The sequence below is a fragment of the Haliotis rufescens genome, unplaced genomic scaffold, assembly GCF_023055435.1.
Source record: "Haliotis rufescens isolate VD_foot unplaced genomic scaffold, xgHalRufe1.0.p SCAF_19, whole genome shotgun sequence".
NCBI classification, from domain to species: Eukaryota; Metazoa; Mollusca; class Gastropoda; order Lepetellida; family Haliotidae; genus Haliotis; species Haliotis rufescens.
Window position 1 is genome coordinate 14717763 of NW_025963879.1, and position 18994 is coordinate 14736756.

Genomic DNA, 18994 nt, shown 5'->3' on the forward strand with positions numbered 1-18994 from the left:
GTAGTTTTCCTAAGTAGTGAGACTACATTTGTGCATGGGAGTATGAACTATTGAATTTCCACCCTGAATATTAAATAACAACAGCCATTGTTGAAAATACTCGGTGTGTATGAGCAAGTCTATTGATATCAACCAGGAAGTAACAATGAGGGTGTGCCTTACACCTGAAGAAGAGAGATCCGAGGAAGGGTTGTGTTTTAGAAGCAGGAACAGTCTGAAGCTGGTCATACGTTCTGAAAATGGAATAACCAAACATTGACGTGCGTGGATTTTCACAACACCATGACGACCGAATCATACGGAGATGCTGTTGAACTGCGTACTTCTCCCATCAGAGACCCAGCTGATTGCGGATCAGTTCGTGATTCCGAAACTTATTGCCATGCGGTACAGTTAAATTTCAGGGACTCGGCCTTGCCAGATGTGGTCACCGGGAACAATGTCTGTGATGAAAAGCCCGATGATCCCTATGACACTATTGGGCAGGTTGGGACGCTACCAAAGACCAAAGATGTCAGTTGTGTGATGCCAGATGACATATTGCGGAGCAGCAGCGATAAGAAGGGATGCACTGTGCCACCATCGACAGGATCCGACAGCGACATGGCAAGCAGTCAGTCTTTGGCATCCTATGCTACCTGGAATCAGTTATCTCCTACGGTAGGAACAATGTTCTAGCATCATACTTTCACTATCCATAATGTGCAGTTACAAATTCATAAGGGATAATTTAATTGTTAATATGTCCAACATGGACCTGGTATTTGCAGACTTTGATTTCGTATTGATTACGTAATTTGATTACCTAATTCAATATCCAGCTACAAACAGCTACCAACCTGATATTTTTAAACTGTGAGCCTGATATTTTCCCCGGGAAAATCATGCAATTTCTGTGGCAACAGTCTGAAGAGAGAGAGAGAGAGAGAGAGAGAGAGAGAGAGAGAGAGAGAGAGAGAGGTTTTGAGGCTGATATCGTGTAGACTGTGACGTCTTTACACTGTAATATGAGATTTCAGTCTCTCCAAGAAAGGTGAATCTATGTATACTGAGTCAAATTAAAAACTTCACTTTTTTAAAAGTAATCCCATATATATATATATATATATATATATATATATATATATATATATATATATGATATACAACGGTCAAATGTATCAGAGAAGGTAATTTTTAATCTTTAATGTCAAAAGAAGGATTTTAATTAACGGTGGTAACCATAATTTGTTCCAAGCACCTACGATATTCGGTAATAACATCAACAGTTTAAATCATAAGTCCCAAGCACGAGAATATGATGGCACACAAGTTCAGTAGCGTGTATGGCCCCCATGTGCGTTGACAACTGCCACACAACGCCTCCGCATGGACCTTATGATGCTTGTGAACACATGATTGGGAAGACGACGCCATTGATGCTGCAAAATGGTGCCAAGATCTTGCAAATTCTGTGGTTGGTTCTGGAGAGTGCGAAGACTTCTGCCAAGAGCATCCCAGACGTGTTCGATGGGATTGAGGTCGGGAGACCAGTCCATGACGTTGACTCCCGCATTCTGAAGGAAATTCCTTGTCAAAATTGCTGTGTTGGGTCTGGCATTGTCGTGTTGGAAGATCAAACCGGGTCCATGTGCTGCCATAAAAGGCAGAAGTTCTGGTGCCAGTACCTGGTCGCGGTAAGCAGCAGCGTTGAGGTTGCCAAGGATGACAAGAAGCCTGGAACGTGCATTGCCACAGAAAGCACCCCACACCATGACACTTCCGCCTCGAAATCTGTCAACTTCCTGTACACAACACTGGGCGTAACGTTCATGACGGCCCCTCCTAACCCTCGCCCTACCATCAGCAAATCGAAGATTAAATCGGGATTCATCACTGAAGACGACTTGATTCCAATTCCTCTGAGTCCATCGTAAGTGTCCCACAATTGACGTTGACGTATGTGTAATTGAGTCAGAAAAGGCCCGCAGTATGGCCGTCGTGCTTGAGGGTGAGCAGTTCTTAGACGGTTTCGAACAGTTTGCGCACTCAGTCTACCCCTAAACAGTTCATTTCTGGTTGATGTAGCCGTTAAAAATTGGTTACGGAGGCACGTCTGCATGTGCCGTCACACGTGGTCGACCTGGCCGAGGGCGATCAGCGGTGGTACCCGTTTGCTGTAGACGCGTCCGTAAATCATAAACAGTCCGTCGACTACAACCCATCGCCCTTGCGATTCAGCTACGGACGTTCCCGTCTGCAACATGCCGATGGCACGTTCACGTTTCACGTTGAAAGGCGTGGCATGACAAATGGCCGTAAAGACTTTTGTTTTCTTGTGTTTTCTTTTTTTGTTAATGACTGCTAACAAGTATGGTTGAAAACACGTGTGGTATTATGGCCACGTGACCAGTTGCACGTGAAAAACCACTTTTGCCACTATATTGCTGTGCACATGATTTTCATCGATTCACCTGCACAAACACGGGTGTTATCTGAAGACAATACGTGGCCATTACTGTTTAAATACACAATAAGGGCCCACAATGATAACTGGTCAAAATGTTAAAATTTAGGATTGTGAAGTTTTTAATTTGGTTCAGTATATATATCCAATCGTATCCCAATTGCGTGGATCGATGCGCATGATGTCAATCACTGGACCGTCTGTTCCAGACTCGATTATTTATAGACCGCCGTGATAAAGCTGGAATATTGCTGAGTGCGGCGTAAAACAACAACCTGGATTGAAAAATCCCAATTTCCCGATATTATTATTGATCAAATACAACCGGTGAGGGAAATACAAGTAAGTCAAATGGGGAGACTTTTGAGATTAAACTTCTATTCTAGTCAGCGCAACAATGATGTGCATTGATGAAGTTTCTACATGATTTATTCACATGACTATTAACCGGAACGTTGGCGGTTGGCCGTACGAAGCCAAATTGAAATGTCGCTTATATAGCGACGTACGCTTGTGTGTGTGGTTGCTGGTTCGGACTTGCTAAACCTCTGCGATACCATCCCGCTAAGACACAGTATACTACTTCTAGCCGACCAGTCCTTGTTTATCACTGCCGAGCGCGAGACAGGGTAACAAGTACATCCTTGGGTTTGAAGCAGCCGGGTCTCGAACCATGACCTACTGAAGTACAAGTACAAACGGAAACTTTCATGCGGTTTGTCAAGACATGTACACATAAACCAGCCCGACGTGTTTCCTTTCATCAGTGATGGTACTTTGTCCCTACCATGCTCCAGTAGCCATGTAGGCTCCGGCACAGCGGGTATGTGACTCATAATTATCACTAGATTAACACATAACCAGATAGCAATATCATTTCCCATTGTGGTTCCGTGAGAGGCACAGTTGCTATTGGCTATTACTTGAATGGCATTTTCCTACATCCGTCTACCAAGCAAAACGGAGCAAGCTGACACACAGATAATGACATAAACTGGTTGAGCGCTGCAAACTCTATGGAAGACCCTGTAATACCTACGCATTATGTTTAGAAGTCCTTGCACTGGCTCCAAGCTGAGGCTAGAATAGATCTCGTGGCAAATCGCTTCAACTAATGGAGGAGTGCCTTTATATTTAATAGACTTAGTACAGAAGTACCAACCTGTTCCAAATATCATATCTACTATAAAGATCCAAGTAGATGCTTCAACTTTCAAATTATAATCTCTGGGTTATGTACTTTGACGCCGCTTTTTTCTTCCCTCAAAGACTTCAAATCAAACTTGGGAATCCATCTCTTCAGGGGCCTGTACTGCATGACTATATAGCGCCACGAGCAACTACCGAGTAGATGGATGTCATTCCGTTACAAGTGGACTATAATAATAATAATAATAATAATAATAATAATAAATATAGCTGCGGGCAGCGATGTCGGGCTCTATGATATCGAGAATTACTGAGTCATATGGTTTCAGCCTACTCGAATCCGCTTTATAATACAGTGCATAAGAGTATTGTATAATGTAATTAATAATTTGATATTTCACTGACTTCTTCTTTGATAGGCATTTAGAAGTTGGAGTACTAAGTGAGGATAAGAATTTATGGATGAACAACTTCTTTATTACAATTAAGAGTGACGTTTCGGTTTAGGTTCTATCACAGTTATCAAGCAAGTGGTATACAGAGTGTGGTTTTGCTGATATAGAGTGTGGTTGACAAGTATCTATACAAGTAGGAGGCAATGTTTATGCAGTAGAGTAGATATTGTTATACTGGAGTAGAGAAGCCTGTTATGTACACAAAAGGGTAGTGATGACAATCGTCGGTGAAGTCAGTGACAGAAACAAAGGATGAAGCCAGTAATATAAACAACGGGATTATGGCTGATTGGGGCCTTTGATGAGTTGATGGAACGCCGGGGGGTATGAAAATCAAAATCAAATATGGCCGCAACTAATAACTATCCCATCAAATATATCAATGTTTGATATGTTGTGTACGGAGACAAATCTCAGAAAGTTTGGTAGCATTTCATGTGGTGGATTCAGAGTCGTATGCTTTTGAAGACATGTGTACCCAAAAGACACTGTGAAAACCCTGAATCCAAAATGGCTGCCAAACCACGTGGCCAATGGCCAAAGTTAAAGAACAAAAGATGTCAAGCACCTAAAGCAGCAGGCACATGTAGAGTGTGAAAGTAATCGGAGTAGCGGTTTCAGAGCAACGGGGCAAAATACATCTCATGCCATTAGTGAGTGAGTGAGTATGGTTTTACACCGCTTTTAGCAATATTCCAGCAATATCACGGCGGTGAACCTGAAATTGGTTTCTCACATTGTACCCATGTCAGGAATTGACAGGTTTTCGGCGTGACGAGCGAACGCTTTAACCACAAGGCTACCCGACCCCCTCTCATACCAATAAATCATTTAGTTCCAGTCAATTTGAATCCACTTTATAAATGCAGTGCACATGAGTATGTTATGGTGTAATTTATTACTTCATATGTCATCAGTCCGTTTTGACAAAATTGGCGGGAGCCAGAGCATTCTTGGTTGATCTGAACCCATTCCAGTTCTTGTTCATATTTGAATCCTCAAATGGATTCTTTGTACCAATGCCGTCAAATATAGACGCCGCTACGTAATTGACGTGTACAAGGGTGTCCCAGGGTATAGAGCCCTAATAATAAATCAAACAATTACAATAGGACAATATGATTACCATCATAATCTTGACGATCCCACTCTTCATACACACACGAAATTTGGTCGAAATCGGACCAGTAGTTTCCGAGTAACAAGTGTTCGAAGGTCTGCTAATCAGAGGTCTGCTGTACGGCAGCTTGTGGCAGGGTGACAGGCAGGGTGGCAGGCCGGGTGGAAGGGGGTCAACTAGTCCGGGAGCGTAGCTCCCTTGTCCATTGAGCTACAGTCAAACGGATGAGTGTTCTGACTTGGCCAGGACCCCGGGTTTCTGTCGCATTGCATAGATAAAGTACTGACACTGTTTCCGATCTCGTCCATGTTCGAATCCCCAATTGGTTTGGTTGTACCGATGCCGTCTAAAGTAAGGAAACGCTTGTGAGACATCGCCTCTACGACATTGATGTGTCCCAGAACGTCCCGGGATGTCCTGAACCCATTCTACACGCCGTCCATGTTTGAATCTGCATATGGTTTGCATGTACCAACGCCTTCAAAAGTAAGGAAACGCTTGCGAGACATTGCCTCTACGACAGTGATGTGTCCCAGAACGTCCCGGGATGTTCTACACCAATTTCTGACGCCGTCCATGTTCGAAGACACTGTGAAAACCCTGAATCCAAAATGGCTGCCAAACCACGTGGCCAGTGGCCAAAGTTAAAGAACAAAAGATGTCAAGCATCTAAAGCAGCAGGCACACGTAGAGTGTGAAAGTAATCGGAGTAACGGTTTCAGAGCAGCGGGACAAAATACATCTCACGCCACTAGTAAGTGAGTGAGTATGGTTTTACGCCGCTTTTAGCAATATTGAAGCAATATCACGGCGGTGAACCTGAAATTGGTTTCACACATTGTACCAATGTCAGGAATTGACAGGTTTTCGGCGTGACGAGCGAACGCTTTAACCACAAGGCTACCCGACCGCCCCTCATACCAATAAATCATTTAGTTCCAGTCAATTTGAATCCACTTTATAAATGCAGTGCACATGAGTATGTTATAGTGTAATTTATTACTTCATATGTCATCAGTCCGTTTTGACAAAATTGGCGGGAGCCAGAGCATTCTTGGTTGATCTGAACCCATTCCAGTTCTTGTTCATATTTGAATCCTCAAATGGATTCTTTGTACCAATGCCGTCAAATATAGACGCCGCTACGTAATTGACGTGTACAAGGTCGTCCCAGGGCATAGAGCCCTAATAATAAATCAAACAATTACAATAGGACAATATGATTACCATCATAATCTTGACGATCCCACTATTCATACACACACGAAATTTGGTCGAAATCGGACCAGTAGTTTCCGAGTAACAAGTGTTCGAAGGTCTGCTAATCAGAGGTCTGCTGTACGGCAGCTTGTGGCAGGGTGACAGGCAGGGTGGCAGGCCGGGTGGTAAGGGGTCAACTAGTCCGGGAGCGTAGCTCCCTTGTCCATTGAGCTACAGTCAAACGGATGAGTGTTCTGACTTGGCCAGGACCCCGGGTTTCTGTCGCATTGCATAGATAAAGTACTGACACTGTTTCCGATCTCGTCCATGTTCGAATCCCCAATTGGTTTGGTTGTACCGATGCCGTCTAAAGTAAGGAAACGCTTGTGAGACATCGCCTCTACGACATTGACGTGTCCCAGAACGTCCCGGGATGTCCTGAACCCATTCTACACGCCGTCCATGTTTGAATCTGCATATGGTTTGCATGTATCAACGCCTTCAAAAGTAAGGAAACGCTTGCGAGACATTGCCTCTACGACAGTGATGTGTCCCAGAACGTCCCGGGATGTTCTACACCAATTTCTGACGCCGTCCATGTTCGAAGACACTGTGAAAACCCTGAATCCAAAATGGCTGCCAAACCACGTGGCCAGTGGCCAAAGTTAAAGAACAAAGATGTCAAGCATCTAAAGCAGCAGGCACACGTAGAGTGTGAAAGTAATCGGAGTAACGGTTTCAGAGCAGCGGGACAAAATACATCTCACGCCACTAGTAAGTGAGTGAGTATGGTTTTACGCCGCTTTAAGCAATATTCCAGCAATATCACGGCGGTGAACCTGAAATTGGTTTCACACATTGTACCAATGTCAGGAATTGACAGGTTTTCGGCGTGACGAGCGAACGCTTTAACCACAAGGCTACCCGACCGCCCCTCATACCAATAAATCATTTAGTTCCAGTCAATTTGAATCCACTTTATAAATGCAGTGCACATGAGTATGTTATAGTGTAATTTATTACTTCATATGTCATCAGTCCGTTTTGACAAAATTGGCGGGAGCCAGAGCATTCTTGGTTGATCTGAACCCATTCCAGTTCTTGTTCATATTTGAATCCTCAAATGGATTCTTTGTACCAATGCCGTCAAATATAGACGCCGCTACGTAATTGACGTGTACAAGGGTGTCCCGGGGTATAGAGCCCTAATAATAAATCAAACAATTACAATAGGACAATATGATTACCATCATAATCTTGACGATCCCACTCTTCATACACACACGAAATTTGGTCGAAATCGGACCAGTAGTTTCCGAGTAACAAGTGTTCGAAGGTCTGCTAATCAGAGGTCTGCTGTACGGCAGCTTGGGGCAGGGTGACAGGCCGGGTGGCAGGCCGGGTGGTAGGGGGTCAACTAGTCCGGGAGCATAGCTCCCTTGTCCATTGAGCTACAGTCAAACGGATGAGTGTTCTGACTTGGCCAGGACCCCGGGTTTCTGTCGCATTGCATAGATAAAGTACTGACACTGTTTCCGATCTCGTCCATGTTCGAATCCCCAATTGGTTTGGTTGTACCGATGCCGTCTAAAGTAAGGAAACGCTTGTGAGACATCGCCTCTACGACATTGATGTGTCCCAGAACGTCCTGGGATGTCCTGAACCCATTCTACACGCCGTCCATGTTTGAATCTGCATATGGTTTGCATGTACCAACGCCTTCAAAAGTAAGGAAACGCTTGCGAGACATTGCCTCTACGACAATGATGTGTCCCAGAACGTCCCGGGATGTTCTACACCAATTTCTGACGCCGTCCATGTTCGAAGACACTGTGAAAACCCTGAATCCAAAATGGCTGCCAAACCACGTGGCCAGTGGCCAAAGTTAAAGAACAAAAGATGTCAAGCATCTAAAGCAGCAGGCACACGTAGAGTGTGAAAGTATTCGGAGTAACGGTTTCAGAGCAGCGGGACAAAATACATCTCACGCCACTAGTAAGTGAGTGAGTATGGTTTTACGCCGCTTTTAGCAATATTCCAGCAATATGACGGCGGGGGACACCAGAAATTGGTTTCACACATTGTACCCATGTCAGGAATCGAACCCCGGGTTTTCGGTGTGACGAGCAAACGCTTTAACCACAAGGCTACCCGGCCGCCCCTCATGCCAATAAATCATTTAGTTCCAGTCATTTGAATCCACTTTATTATGCAGTGCACATGAGTATGTTATAGTGTAATTTATTACTTCATATGTCATCAGTCCGTTTTGACAAAATTGGCGGGAGCCAGAGCATTCTTGGGTGTTCTGAACCCATTCCAGTCTTTGTTCATATTCGAATCCTCAAATGGATTCTTTGTACCAATGCCGTCAAATAAGGACGCCGCTACGTAATTGACGTGTACAAGGTCGTCCCAGGGCATAGAGCCCTAATAATAAATCGAACAATTACAATAGGGCATTATGAACACAATAATAATCTAGACGATCCCAATCTACATACACACACGAAATTTGGTCAAAATCGGACCAGTAGTTTCCGAGTTACAAGTGTTCAAAGGTCTGCTATTCAGAGGTCTGCTGTACGGCAGCTTGGGGCAGGGTGACAGGCCGGGAAGCAGGGGGTCAAATAGTCCGGAAGCATAGCTCCCTTGTCCATTGAGCTACAGTCAAACGAATTAGTGTTCTGACTTCGCCAGGACCCCGGGTTTCTGTCGCATTGCTTAGATAAAGTGCTGAATCTGTTTCCGGCCTCGTCCAAGTTCGAATCCCCAATTGGTTTGGTTGTACCGATGCCGTCTAAAGTAAGGAAACGCTTGTGAGACATCGCCTCTACGACATTGACGTGTCCCAGAACGTCCCGGGATGTCCTGAACCCATTCTACACGCCGTCCATGTTTGAATCTGCATATGGTTTGCATGTACCAACGCCTTCAAAAGTAAGGAAACGCTTGCGAGACATTGCCTCTACGACAATGATGTGTCCCAGAACGTCCCGGGATGTTCTACACCAATTTCTGACGCCGTCCATGTTCGAAGACACTGTGAAAACCCTGAATCCAAAATGGCTGCCAAACCACGTGGCCAGTGGCCAAAGTTAAAGAACAAAAGATGTCAAGCATCTAAAGCAGCAGGCACACGTAGAGTGTGAAAGTATTCGGAGTAACGGTTTCAGAGCAGCGGGACAAAATACATCTCACGCCACTAGTAAGTGAGTGAGTATGGTTTTACGCCGCTTTTAGCAATATTCCAGCAATATGACGGCGGGGGACACCAGAAATTGGTTTCACACATTGTACCCATGTCAGGAATCGAACCCGGGTTTTCGGTGTGACGAGCAAACGCTTTAACCACAAGGCTACCCGGCCGCCCCTCATACCAATAAATCATTTAGTTCCAGTCATTTGAATCCACTTTATAATGCAGTGCACATGAGTATGTTATAGTGTAATTTATTACTTCATATGTCATCAGTCCGTTTTGACAAAATTGGCGGGAGCCAGAGCATTCTTGGGTGTTCTGAACCCATTCCAGTCCTTATTCATATTCGAATCCTCAAATGGATTCTTTGTACCAATGCCGTCAAATAAGGACGCCGCTACGTAATTGACGTGTACAAGGTCGTCCCAGGGCATAGAGCCCTAAAAATAAATCGAACGATTACAATAGGGCATTATGAACACAATAATAATCTAGACGATCCCAATCTACATACACACACGAAATTTGGTCAAAATCGGACCAGTAGTTTCCGAGTTACAAGTGTTCAAAGGTCTGCTATTCAGAGGTCTGCTGTACGGCAGCTTGGGGCAGGGTGACAGGCCGGGTGGCAGGGGGTCAAATAGTCCGGAAGCATAGCTCCCTTGTCCATTGAGCTACAGTCAAACGAATTAGTGTTCTGACTTCGCCAGGACCCCGGGTTTCTGTCGCATTGCTTAGATAAAGTGCTGAATCTGTTTCCGGCCTCGTCCAAGTTCGAATCCCCAATTGGTTTGGTTGTACCGACGCCGTCAAAAGTAAGGAAACGCTTGCAAGACATCGCCTCTACGATCCCACTCTGCATACACACACAAAATTTGGTCAAAATCGGACCAGTAGTTTCCAAGTTACAATGACAACAATAGCAACAACAATGGCTATGATGATTACCACATAAACAGGTTCTGTTTTAATAAAGCCCTCGCTTGAAGTTGTTTGGCAATGCCTCAGCTAGAAGACACGTATCCTTAGCGTCCTATGTTGTTTCCAGATATTTAAACAACTAATCAGATGTAACACTCTGAGAGTGTGGGTTCGAGTCCCGTGTAGGACTCAACCAAAAAAGTACTAGAATTTGTACTTCACAAAGAGAGTGTAATCCCAAGTATAACAGTTGTTGCATTTGGAATTTACTTCTTACATTTGTAATGGCATGGTGTATTCATAACTAATCAGATGCCAATACAACTGTAACTTGACAAAGGACTATTCACCACACAGAGCGATAACTTGTCATACTCGACTGCTGGTTTAGCTTGGTGGGGCATCACGTGTGCACGGTCAAGGTGTTACAAGTGAGTGATTTAGTGGGTTATCGTCGAATCGACAATATATCAAGGTTAGATTTAATATGTTCAGTGTTGGAGCAGGCCAAGCTGACATAATGCAATACAGTAGAACACGGATATAACGAACTACTAGGGACCAGAGAAATCAGTTCGTTATATCCGTTGTTCGTTATACACGTTTTCGCTCGGAAACGTCCGCCATCTTGGATAAAACAAAACACAATACACACGTAACTGCAGCATTGACTTGTATTAGCAGTGATCATTCAACTGATATAAATTTACAACATTCATTTAATAACATTAAATTCATAACATTTTCTGAAGATTGTTATCAAATACATGTACAAAATTTAAACATATTTATCATTTTTCGATTTACATACGAAATGTGTAGTCTGTGATTTTACTTTGGCCTCGTTTCGCTGACTGCATTCTTGAAACGGCATCGTTCAGATCCGCCAAACTGTCAAAAACTGTTTGTTTTACAGACAAGATTACATGTACAGGTAAGATTAACACAATGCAAATTTAACAAGGTTAATCCGTCACCACTGATTGTATTGATTCACCGCCATTGTGTTGATTCGCCGCTGATTGCATACAGCCAATTGTCAGTGACACTTGACACTGAGTGAGATTTCTCAGTTCGCTATACACGTCGCTAATAAGTGATAAATGGTCTTGTCGGTAATCAGGTATCAGTTCGCTGTATCCGTTTGTTCGCTATATCCGTGTTCGTTATATCCGTGTTCTACTGTATGATGAATTACCCAAGAATCTATGACTTTTCCTCGAGAGAGACAATTTAAACCTATTACACAATTTGATCACAGAGATATCTAGCGATTATTCATGGGGATGTGTGTCGTGCTGAATTTACGAAACGAGTGTCAGGACTATTGAATTTATATGAATTCGTTTAATTTTAACCCGCATTTAATAACATCTGTAGGACGGACACAGTACTGTTATTATCTCTTTATGTTCGACAATTTATAGAATTAGCGTGCGTTAAGAAGTATTTTATTGAATAAACCGTGCTGAGAAGCAACGATGCCCGATGATGTCGTTGCTAATGAGACGCCATTAAACATGATGCCACAATGCTACTTGTATTATATAAATAAAAGCAACCAAACCCTCTCTGCCCAAAACAGAGTCGATTCCGATTATATCACGTGTGTGTGTTTAGGAATCACTATCAAAATGGTGACGATATCAGGTGTTCGCGAAAAGGTGAGCGTATCCTGCCCCACCGGTGGCACCTGTCACAAACACATGCAAAGGCAAGTCAATTGTTCACCTGAAAAACGCGGGAATATATTGTACTAGTCAAAAGAGGGAATTGCATCGGGCATCATTTTTGTCATGATGCACATTGGGAATATCCTCCACATGTCATCAATAAAACAATTTGAAAGCTTTACTGAGACCTTGAATGTCATAACCTTGATCAAACAACCTCTGAGCAAGAGTCGTGTGACGCTCTTTAGAATCTTGGTGGAAAAAGCATGCTGGATTGTACCTAAAAGGTTGTAAAATGTAGACACCAAAAGCGGGAGCTGCAGGAATACTGCTCGACGTAAAGAGAAAGTTGACCATTCTAAAGTTGAAGTCAATTGTATTTGCATTTAGTCAACGTTGTTATAGCACATATGAAATCATAATTCGTTCAAAGTATTTAACTTCGCTTATCTTGAACCCTGGGAAATGAAAACCATAAGTAATAAAAATTAATACGTTACTGATATTACAAATGATACTGTGTTCAAGAACGGCAGTTAGAGTCTATTACTTTCTTTGTCCATATGGTGCAAGGAATATGTACGTTCTGTTCTTTGTGAGGGACAAAAACAACTTCTGAATGACAGACCCAAATGACCATATGTTTGGGTGATACTCCATATTGACAGTCATGCTCTCCGTTTTCGCGAACACCTGGTGTCATCACCGAATTAGGCTGAGTGGCGGGAGCTACAGGTGGAGCAAACATGCTTACTCTTTTCGCGAACACATATTTCCAGTGATCCATTCATAAAATTGTCTATATCATAAAAATCATAAAATCAATTCATAAAATCACTATAAAGTAGGCTACGGTTATAACGAATTTAAAGGGACCACTTATATTAGTTCGTTCTAACCGTAATTCGTTATAAACAGGGGCGGTGGGGTAGCCTACTGGTTAAAGCGTTCGCTCGTCACGCCGAAGACCCGGGTTCGATTCCCGACATGGGTACAATGTGTGAAGCCTATTTCTGGTGTCCCCCGCCGTGATATTGCTGGAATATTGCTAAAAGCGGCGTAAAACCATACTCAGTCAGTCAGTCGTTATAAACATACACACAGCATATATACAGCAAATGGCTGGGACCCAAAATCCAGTTCGTCATATGCGTGTTCGTTATAAACGTAGTCTACTCTATTGCTTTTACGTCCGAAGGAACCTATTTCGTCAGAATTTGAGACTGGTTATAATTATTCTTTGGCTTGCCGATTGCTATTTACACACTACCTCAACTGTATGTCTGTTTCTGGTGTCACAGAACCAAGGCCCTCCTTCTGGCTCGACACCAGGATGGTGCTCCTTCAAACGGGTGATGATCATTGGAATAGTCCTACTGATTATAGTTCTTGTGTCTAGCTTGGCAGTCACCAGCGCACTTCTACTCGCCAAAAAAGCAGGTAGGCCAAAGAACATTCAGGTACATGTATTGATATTTCAAACAACAAACGTTTAACAGGAAATATAATCATTACAAAAGAAACTGTTTATACTGTTTATACAAGATTGACCCGGGGATGTAGCTTAAAAAATAAAATAAAATATTCTGCCGTTTTCTCAATGAAAGACGAATAACGAGAAACACAAGCATGACTTCTGTTAAGATCATAAAACATACCAGAAGATTTTGAATTGGTATTGGAAGTGTGGAGTCATGTGATTCTAGACTATGATGTGTAAAAACTTAATCACAGGCACATGTCCATTGTATTATATAACCGCTTATGTCTCATCAATTTAATGTTCTACTGGATCTTGCACATTTGGACATCTCTGTTCCATTTAAACCTGGGATAATGTTAAAATCATTGATTTATATTAAAATGTTATTCATGGCAGGTTTCCAGTTTTATTTGCACGGTGTCGAATGTCCCTCTGGTTTAATAACGAATGAACAAGTTAAGTATTAGCTATGTGTCCATTTAATAGTATCGGACAGAACCACGAAGGTATTCCCATGTTATTATTTTTCATTGTTAAGGACAAACTGGGGCATCGCCTGTTACACCACCATCGTCAACCAAGGCAACATCAACGGTAGTCTCCACATCAACACCTACAACTGTCCCCTCAACTTCAACGACTACAACCTCTCTCTCAACTTCAACACCCTCCGCCCCCACCCCCTCTTCACCATCTTCCGCCTCTGTCTCGCCTTCAACATCTTCCACCTCTCTCTCGCCGTCAACGACTACCACCTCTATCTCGCCGTCAACGACTACCATCTCTGACTCGCCTTCAACGACTACCATCACTCCCTCCACTTCAGTGACTCCTCCCACTATAGCTAATACAACGAATGCCACTACAAGCTCGATAACGCCAAGATCTAGTACTGCCTCAACGTCTCTATCTCCACCTACATCAACGACTACGACAACTACACGTAAGTATTAGGATAATTTCACAACATATTTTTTGTCCCTTGAATATGTCATGTCACTCGTTTTCGAGGCAGGTTTCGAAGTCTATGCTTTTAGCATTAGTTAAAGGGCAAGTTCACAAGGAAATGAACCTATTTTTCGTGTACTTTTTCCACATTAAAAGTGTTAACCTAGTAGTGTCATAGACAAAAATATAAAAATATCACAATTAATTAACATATTTTTTGCATTAAAACGATTTACATTTTTCACATTAACCAAGTGTTCTATTTCCACAACAAAAACACCATGGCTTATGCCCCTTGCAATATGACGTCATTGGTGCCAATTGATAAACATCATGACGTCATCATGCTTTGTTAGAGCCGCTTCACGTGGTGTAGGTACAGGTGTGTGATTCTAGCGTCTCAGATGCCAGCGAGCATAGTGTTATGCTGAGTCACCACTGCGCCGGAGTGTGTCGTAGGCCATGCTGTTTTACCGCAAACTGGTTCTTGATATCTTTTGCGTTGAGAATAGACAGGGACCCAGTTGAATTGGCACCAATTACGTCATAATCTAAGGGGGATAACTCTGGCCTGTTTAGCTCGAAAAACGAAGGCCTCATAACGGCAGAGCATTTTCACACTAATGTGAGCTTCCTACTTTCACTGTGAAAAAAATGAGTTTATATTTTCAAACACAGATACTAACTAATTCTAAAATTGCGTTTTGTTTAGAAAAAGAAAGAAAGTGATTTTTGCGTGTACACTTCCCCTTTAAGTGACTGTCATATCTAGTTTGGGTCGGTAAATCAGTGCAAGGGAATTGGTTGTTTAACTGTTATTGAAGGATATCAGATAATCAATGTACCTGTACCTTAAATTATACTTCTTGGCCAAATTGCGTTGTTTTGATTTTGCCAGTCCAAAGAGACATTCCGATTCATATGCCTAAAGAAACAGATCAGTAAAAAGGGGTGCACAATTGGTGCCCATGGGGATGCCTGAATGTCCAACCCCCAAATGTTACATAGATGTTATCAATGAGGAAGTCCAGCATGTCACATTTGTTTTTCTCAGACATTTTTCACAATGTTTTTCTCAGACATTTTTCAGAATGTTTTTTTCAGACATTTGCTTTCATGTTTGACAAATTGTCCTGAACCTCTGAACTATACCTATGGTCACCACGTTAAGTAACAAATTCCACAGGGATGAAAAGCGTTCATTTGGCGAAGTGTCTAGCATTCATGTCTTCCTTGGTCTCGCGCTTATCTATTTTGAAAACGAATATGGAGTCCCATTCTTTACTTTGTTTTCCCTTTATTTACAAGCATGTTATTGTTATTACAGTCTGCAAATCCTCCCGCAAGTGTCATTCCTGTAACTCAAGAAATGTACGATGTCCGGTGAACGGCAGCCTGGCTGGGACTGACCCCGGTGAAGTAATGCCCTGTCCATGTGGTACCGCCTGCTTCTCTGATGTTAATCATGGTGATAGTGAGTGTCAGAGCATGTTTCACAATTTCCGACAGAAATATACAAATACATCTTTTCGCGAAGTGTGTTGCCACATTATTATAGCTAAAATGGATGGCATTTGTTATCAAATAAAAAGAAACAACAATATCGGTTTTGAAACATTTACTGCAATCAACACGAATGTCACTGACCCACCTTTACAAATATGGAAACGTCATAGAACAAACCGGATAACGTCACTATAATACGTGACGTCACTTTCTGTACCCTATGACGTCACCTAACAACGGGCTTGATAATGGCCCGTCGTCAAGCAATATGAGGGCATTATCAAGGTACAGTGGCCCGCTCATTTTTGATAACATGCGGGCGGTTTAATGATAATTCTAATATCCATTTTAGCTATAAATATAAATAGTCAACACAAGAGAAAAAACAGACTCGATTATACGACGAAACAGATTCCATTGGGCGTAAATGGCAAAATACGAAAAGGGCAAGTATGTACTGGCCTACATGACCAGGCACATTCATAATATTAACATTTTAGCTGTTAGACCCGTAGTTTTAGTGAGTGAGTGAGTTTTTTTTGTTTTACGCCGCTTTTAGCAATATTCCAGCAATATCACGGCGAATATCACCAGAAATGGGCTTCACACATTGTACCCATGTCGGGAATCGACCCCGGGTCTTCGGCGTGACGAGCGAACGCTTTGACCACAAGGCTACCCCACCGCCCCGTAGTTTTAGAGTTTTAGTTAACAATGAAAAAAACTTGAAAACACAATAACAATTTTGGGCAAAACAACTTGCCTGTCACGGGTAAATAGTTTACATAGGAAACCTGGCATGGTTTTTTATTATATATTTATTATAACGATATTAATGGCTCAATCCTTTTTAGTGCTTGAATAATCATATTGGAAATTTATTCAGCATGAAATATATTGCAAATTTTGTAAAACATATCCACAATATTTCCCATGAAGCAAATTCTTTGGCAAATACCTCATATTTTCATTTGTTCTACCTTTTGGTAAATTAGACATTTGAGAAGAACACTTACCTTTTATTAATTTAAATTTGAAGCAGCATCTCTTAGAAAGTCAACCTATAGAGAAAGGGCTTTATGGTGCGTGAATAATACATGAATATGAGTTAAGAAGTGTATGCTTTATGACTGTGAGATACTAGAAACCCACCTGTAGTAGGCGAGATAGTGTTACAGACGGCTGGTGACAACTAGGTTTGATATGCGGTATGTCATATGTTCCAGGTAACATTGTTCACCGAGGGTGCACGAAGGAGTACCCAGCTTGGGATAGAGCATCTTCCAACAATCTGTCGTGTCAAGCTGTAGGGGGTGATCACTTCCTGTGTTTCTGTCTTGGCGATCGGTGCAATACAGACAACATGACGTCATATATTCCCTGAAATACGTCAATGATGTATGTCGTATGTGAAAGCATATAACCTTTTATGAACTTTAGAATCCGCTGTATTGGGATTATGTCAATATCAAAACTTTGATCTGATCTGATACTGATTTGACGCTCAGTTGACATGGTTTTAGATATAAGTTCTAGGGTAGCCGCCGCGTCCTTGTCCTCGTATACATGGACTGCATATGTATCAACATCCATGTCTGTGTCTACACCCACGTCTACACACTACATTCACGTTCACATCAGCATTTACATCTACATCTACACCCACGTCCTCGTCCAAATCTACATCTACAATCACATTCATGTCAACAGCCAAATCCATAGCCACATCCAAATTCTTATTAACATTAACATCAACTACTACCCCTACCCACATTACCATCTACATCCGCAACCATTAACTGGACAATGTCGTGTTCCACATCAACCTCCACGTTCACATCCCCATTTCCGTCTACGTCGTCATTCACATCAACGACCATGTGCTCCTTCACACCCACACGTGTGCCCTCTGTTTTCAGCAACATCCAAAGCCACGGCGTCATCAACACTCGCACAGCTTCATCCACATCTGCATTTTACATCACATCAACAACCGTACCCAAAAATAACATCCACACTCACATCCTAAAACAAGACCACAACAATAGAGTAACAATGATTAACAGTTCAAACATTATTACCACAACCAAATATGGACCCCAACAAAATTCTGTTTTTATATTTAAAATAATATCAGTTTATGTATTTTGTATAGGTTGATGATTCATTATTTTGCGTACAGGTAATAATGAGCAAATGAGTGGTTAAACGGCATCCATATATATCCGGGTAAACAACCATTGTTCTTTTAATTAATGTAAACACATAGGTATTAGTGGTACGCAGTAACCACAGATGTATGGACGGTGCGGTGTAAACACCTGTTTTGAAGATCCCAGTGACCCTATGGACGATCCTTATATGTTTAATATATAGTTTGCCTTTGCACGAAGGGCGTACTTCATACAGAAGTATAGAATATATAGAATAAAATAATGAAATTTTTGTGCATATCATATATCAAAATTTTGAGATGACCCCTGGTGCCTTCTATTGTTTAACCAATTAGCATGCCTGACTGATTTTCATACTGGGAACAATAGGTGGTGGCAAAGTGAGGCGATCCCTTCATACAGCGCCGCTGTCACCACTGCATACATTTGGGCCGCCCCACTCATTCATATTCACTCTCACAAAGCAGGTCTCGTCTTCTCTTCTGTGTTTACCAGTAGTGCATGTATATCACGATGTATGTATATCCATTTCAATTCAAACTGTAAAGCATTTAAAAAAGCAACATTCACATTCTGCATTCAACATTCTGGATGCAAATGTACTTTACTCAATGAACATTAAAAATTACCCCCATTTCAACAAAAAGGCCCAAATGATTCTAAAGTGACACTTCTCTTTTAAATTTGAGAATGTTATTGAATAATTGATTTAAAGGC

The 18994-nt window shown here is 42.1% G+C and overlaps 1 protein-coding gene across 1 annotated transcript; it reads left to right on the top strand.

The window, feature by feature from the left end:
- Nucleotides 1-17: 17 nt before the first annotated feature.
- Nucleotides 18-18905, top strand: LOC124148271 (cell wall protein DAN4-like). The gene is made up of 5 exons (XM_046519278.2): nt 18-660; nt 13468-13606; nt 14188-14592; nt 15925-16071; nt 17330-18905. The coding sequence occupies exons 1-5, from the start codon at nt 283-285 to the stop codon at nt 17485-17487; spliced, it is 1227 nt and encodes a 408-aa protein (XP_046375234.2). The 5' UTR covers nt 18-282; the 3' UTR covers nt 17488-18905.
- Nucleotides 18906-18994: the final 89 nt, after the last annotated feature.

Bases quoted from the DNA above. Each gene is read 5' to 3' on its own strand.
- LOC124148271 (XM_046519278.2), top strand. From the start codon at position 283: ATGACGACCGAATCATACGGAGATGCTGTTGAACTGCGTACTTCTCCC. The intron at 661-13,467 runs GTAGGAACAATG...CTGGTGTCACAG, and splicing joins GGAATCAGTTATCTCCTACG to AACCAAGGCCCTCCTTCTGG. The intron at 13,607-14,187 runs GTAGGCCAAAGA...TTCATTGTTAAG, and splicing joins TCTACTCGCCAAAAAAGCAG to GACAAACTGGGGCATCGCCT.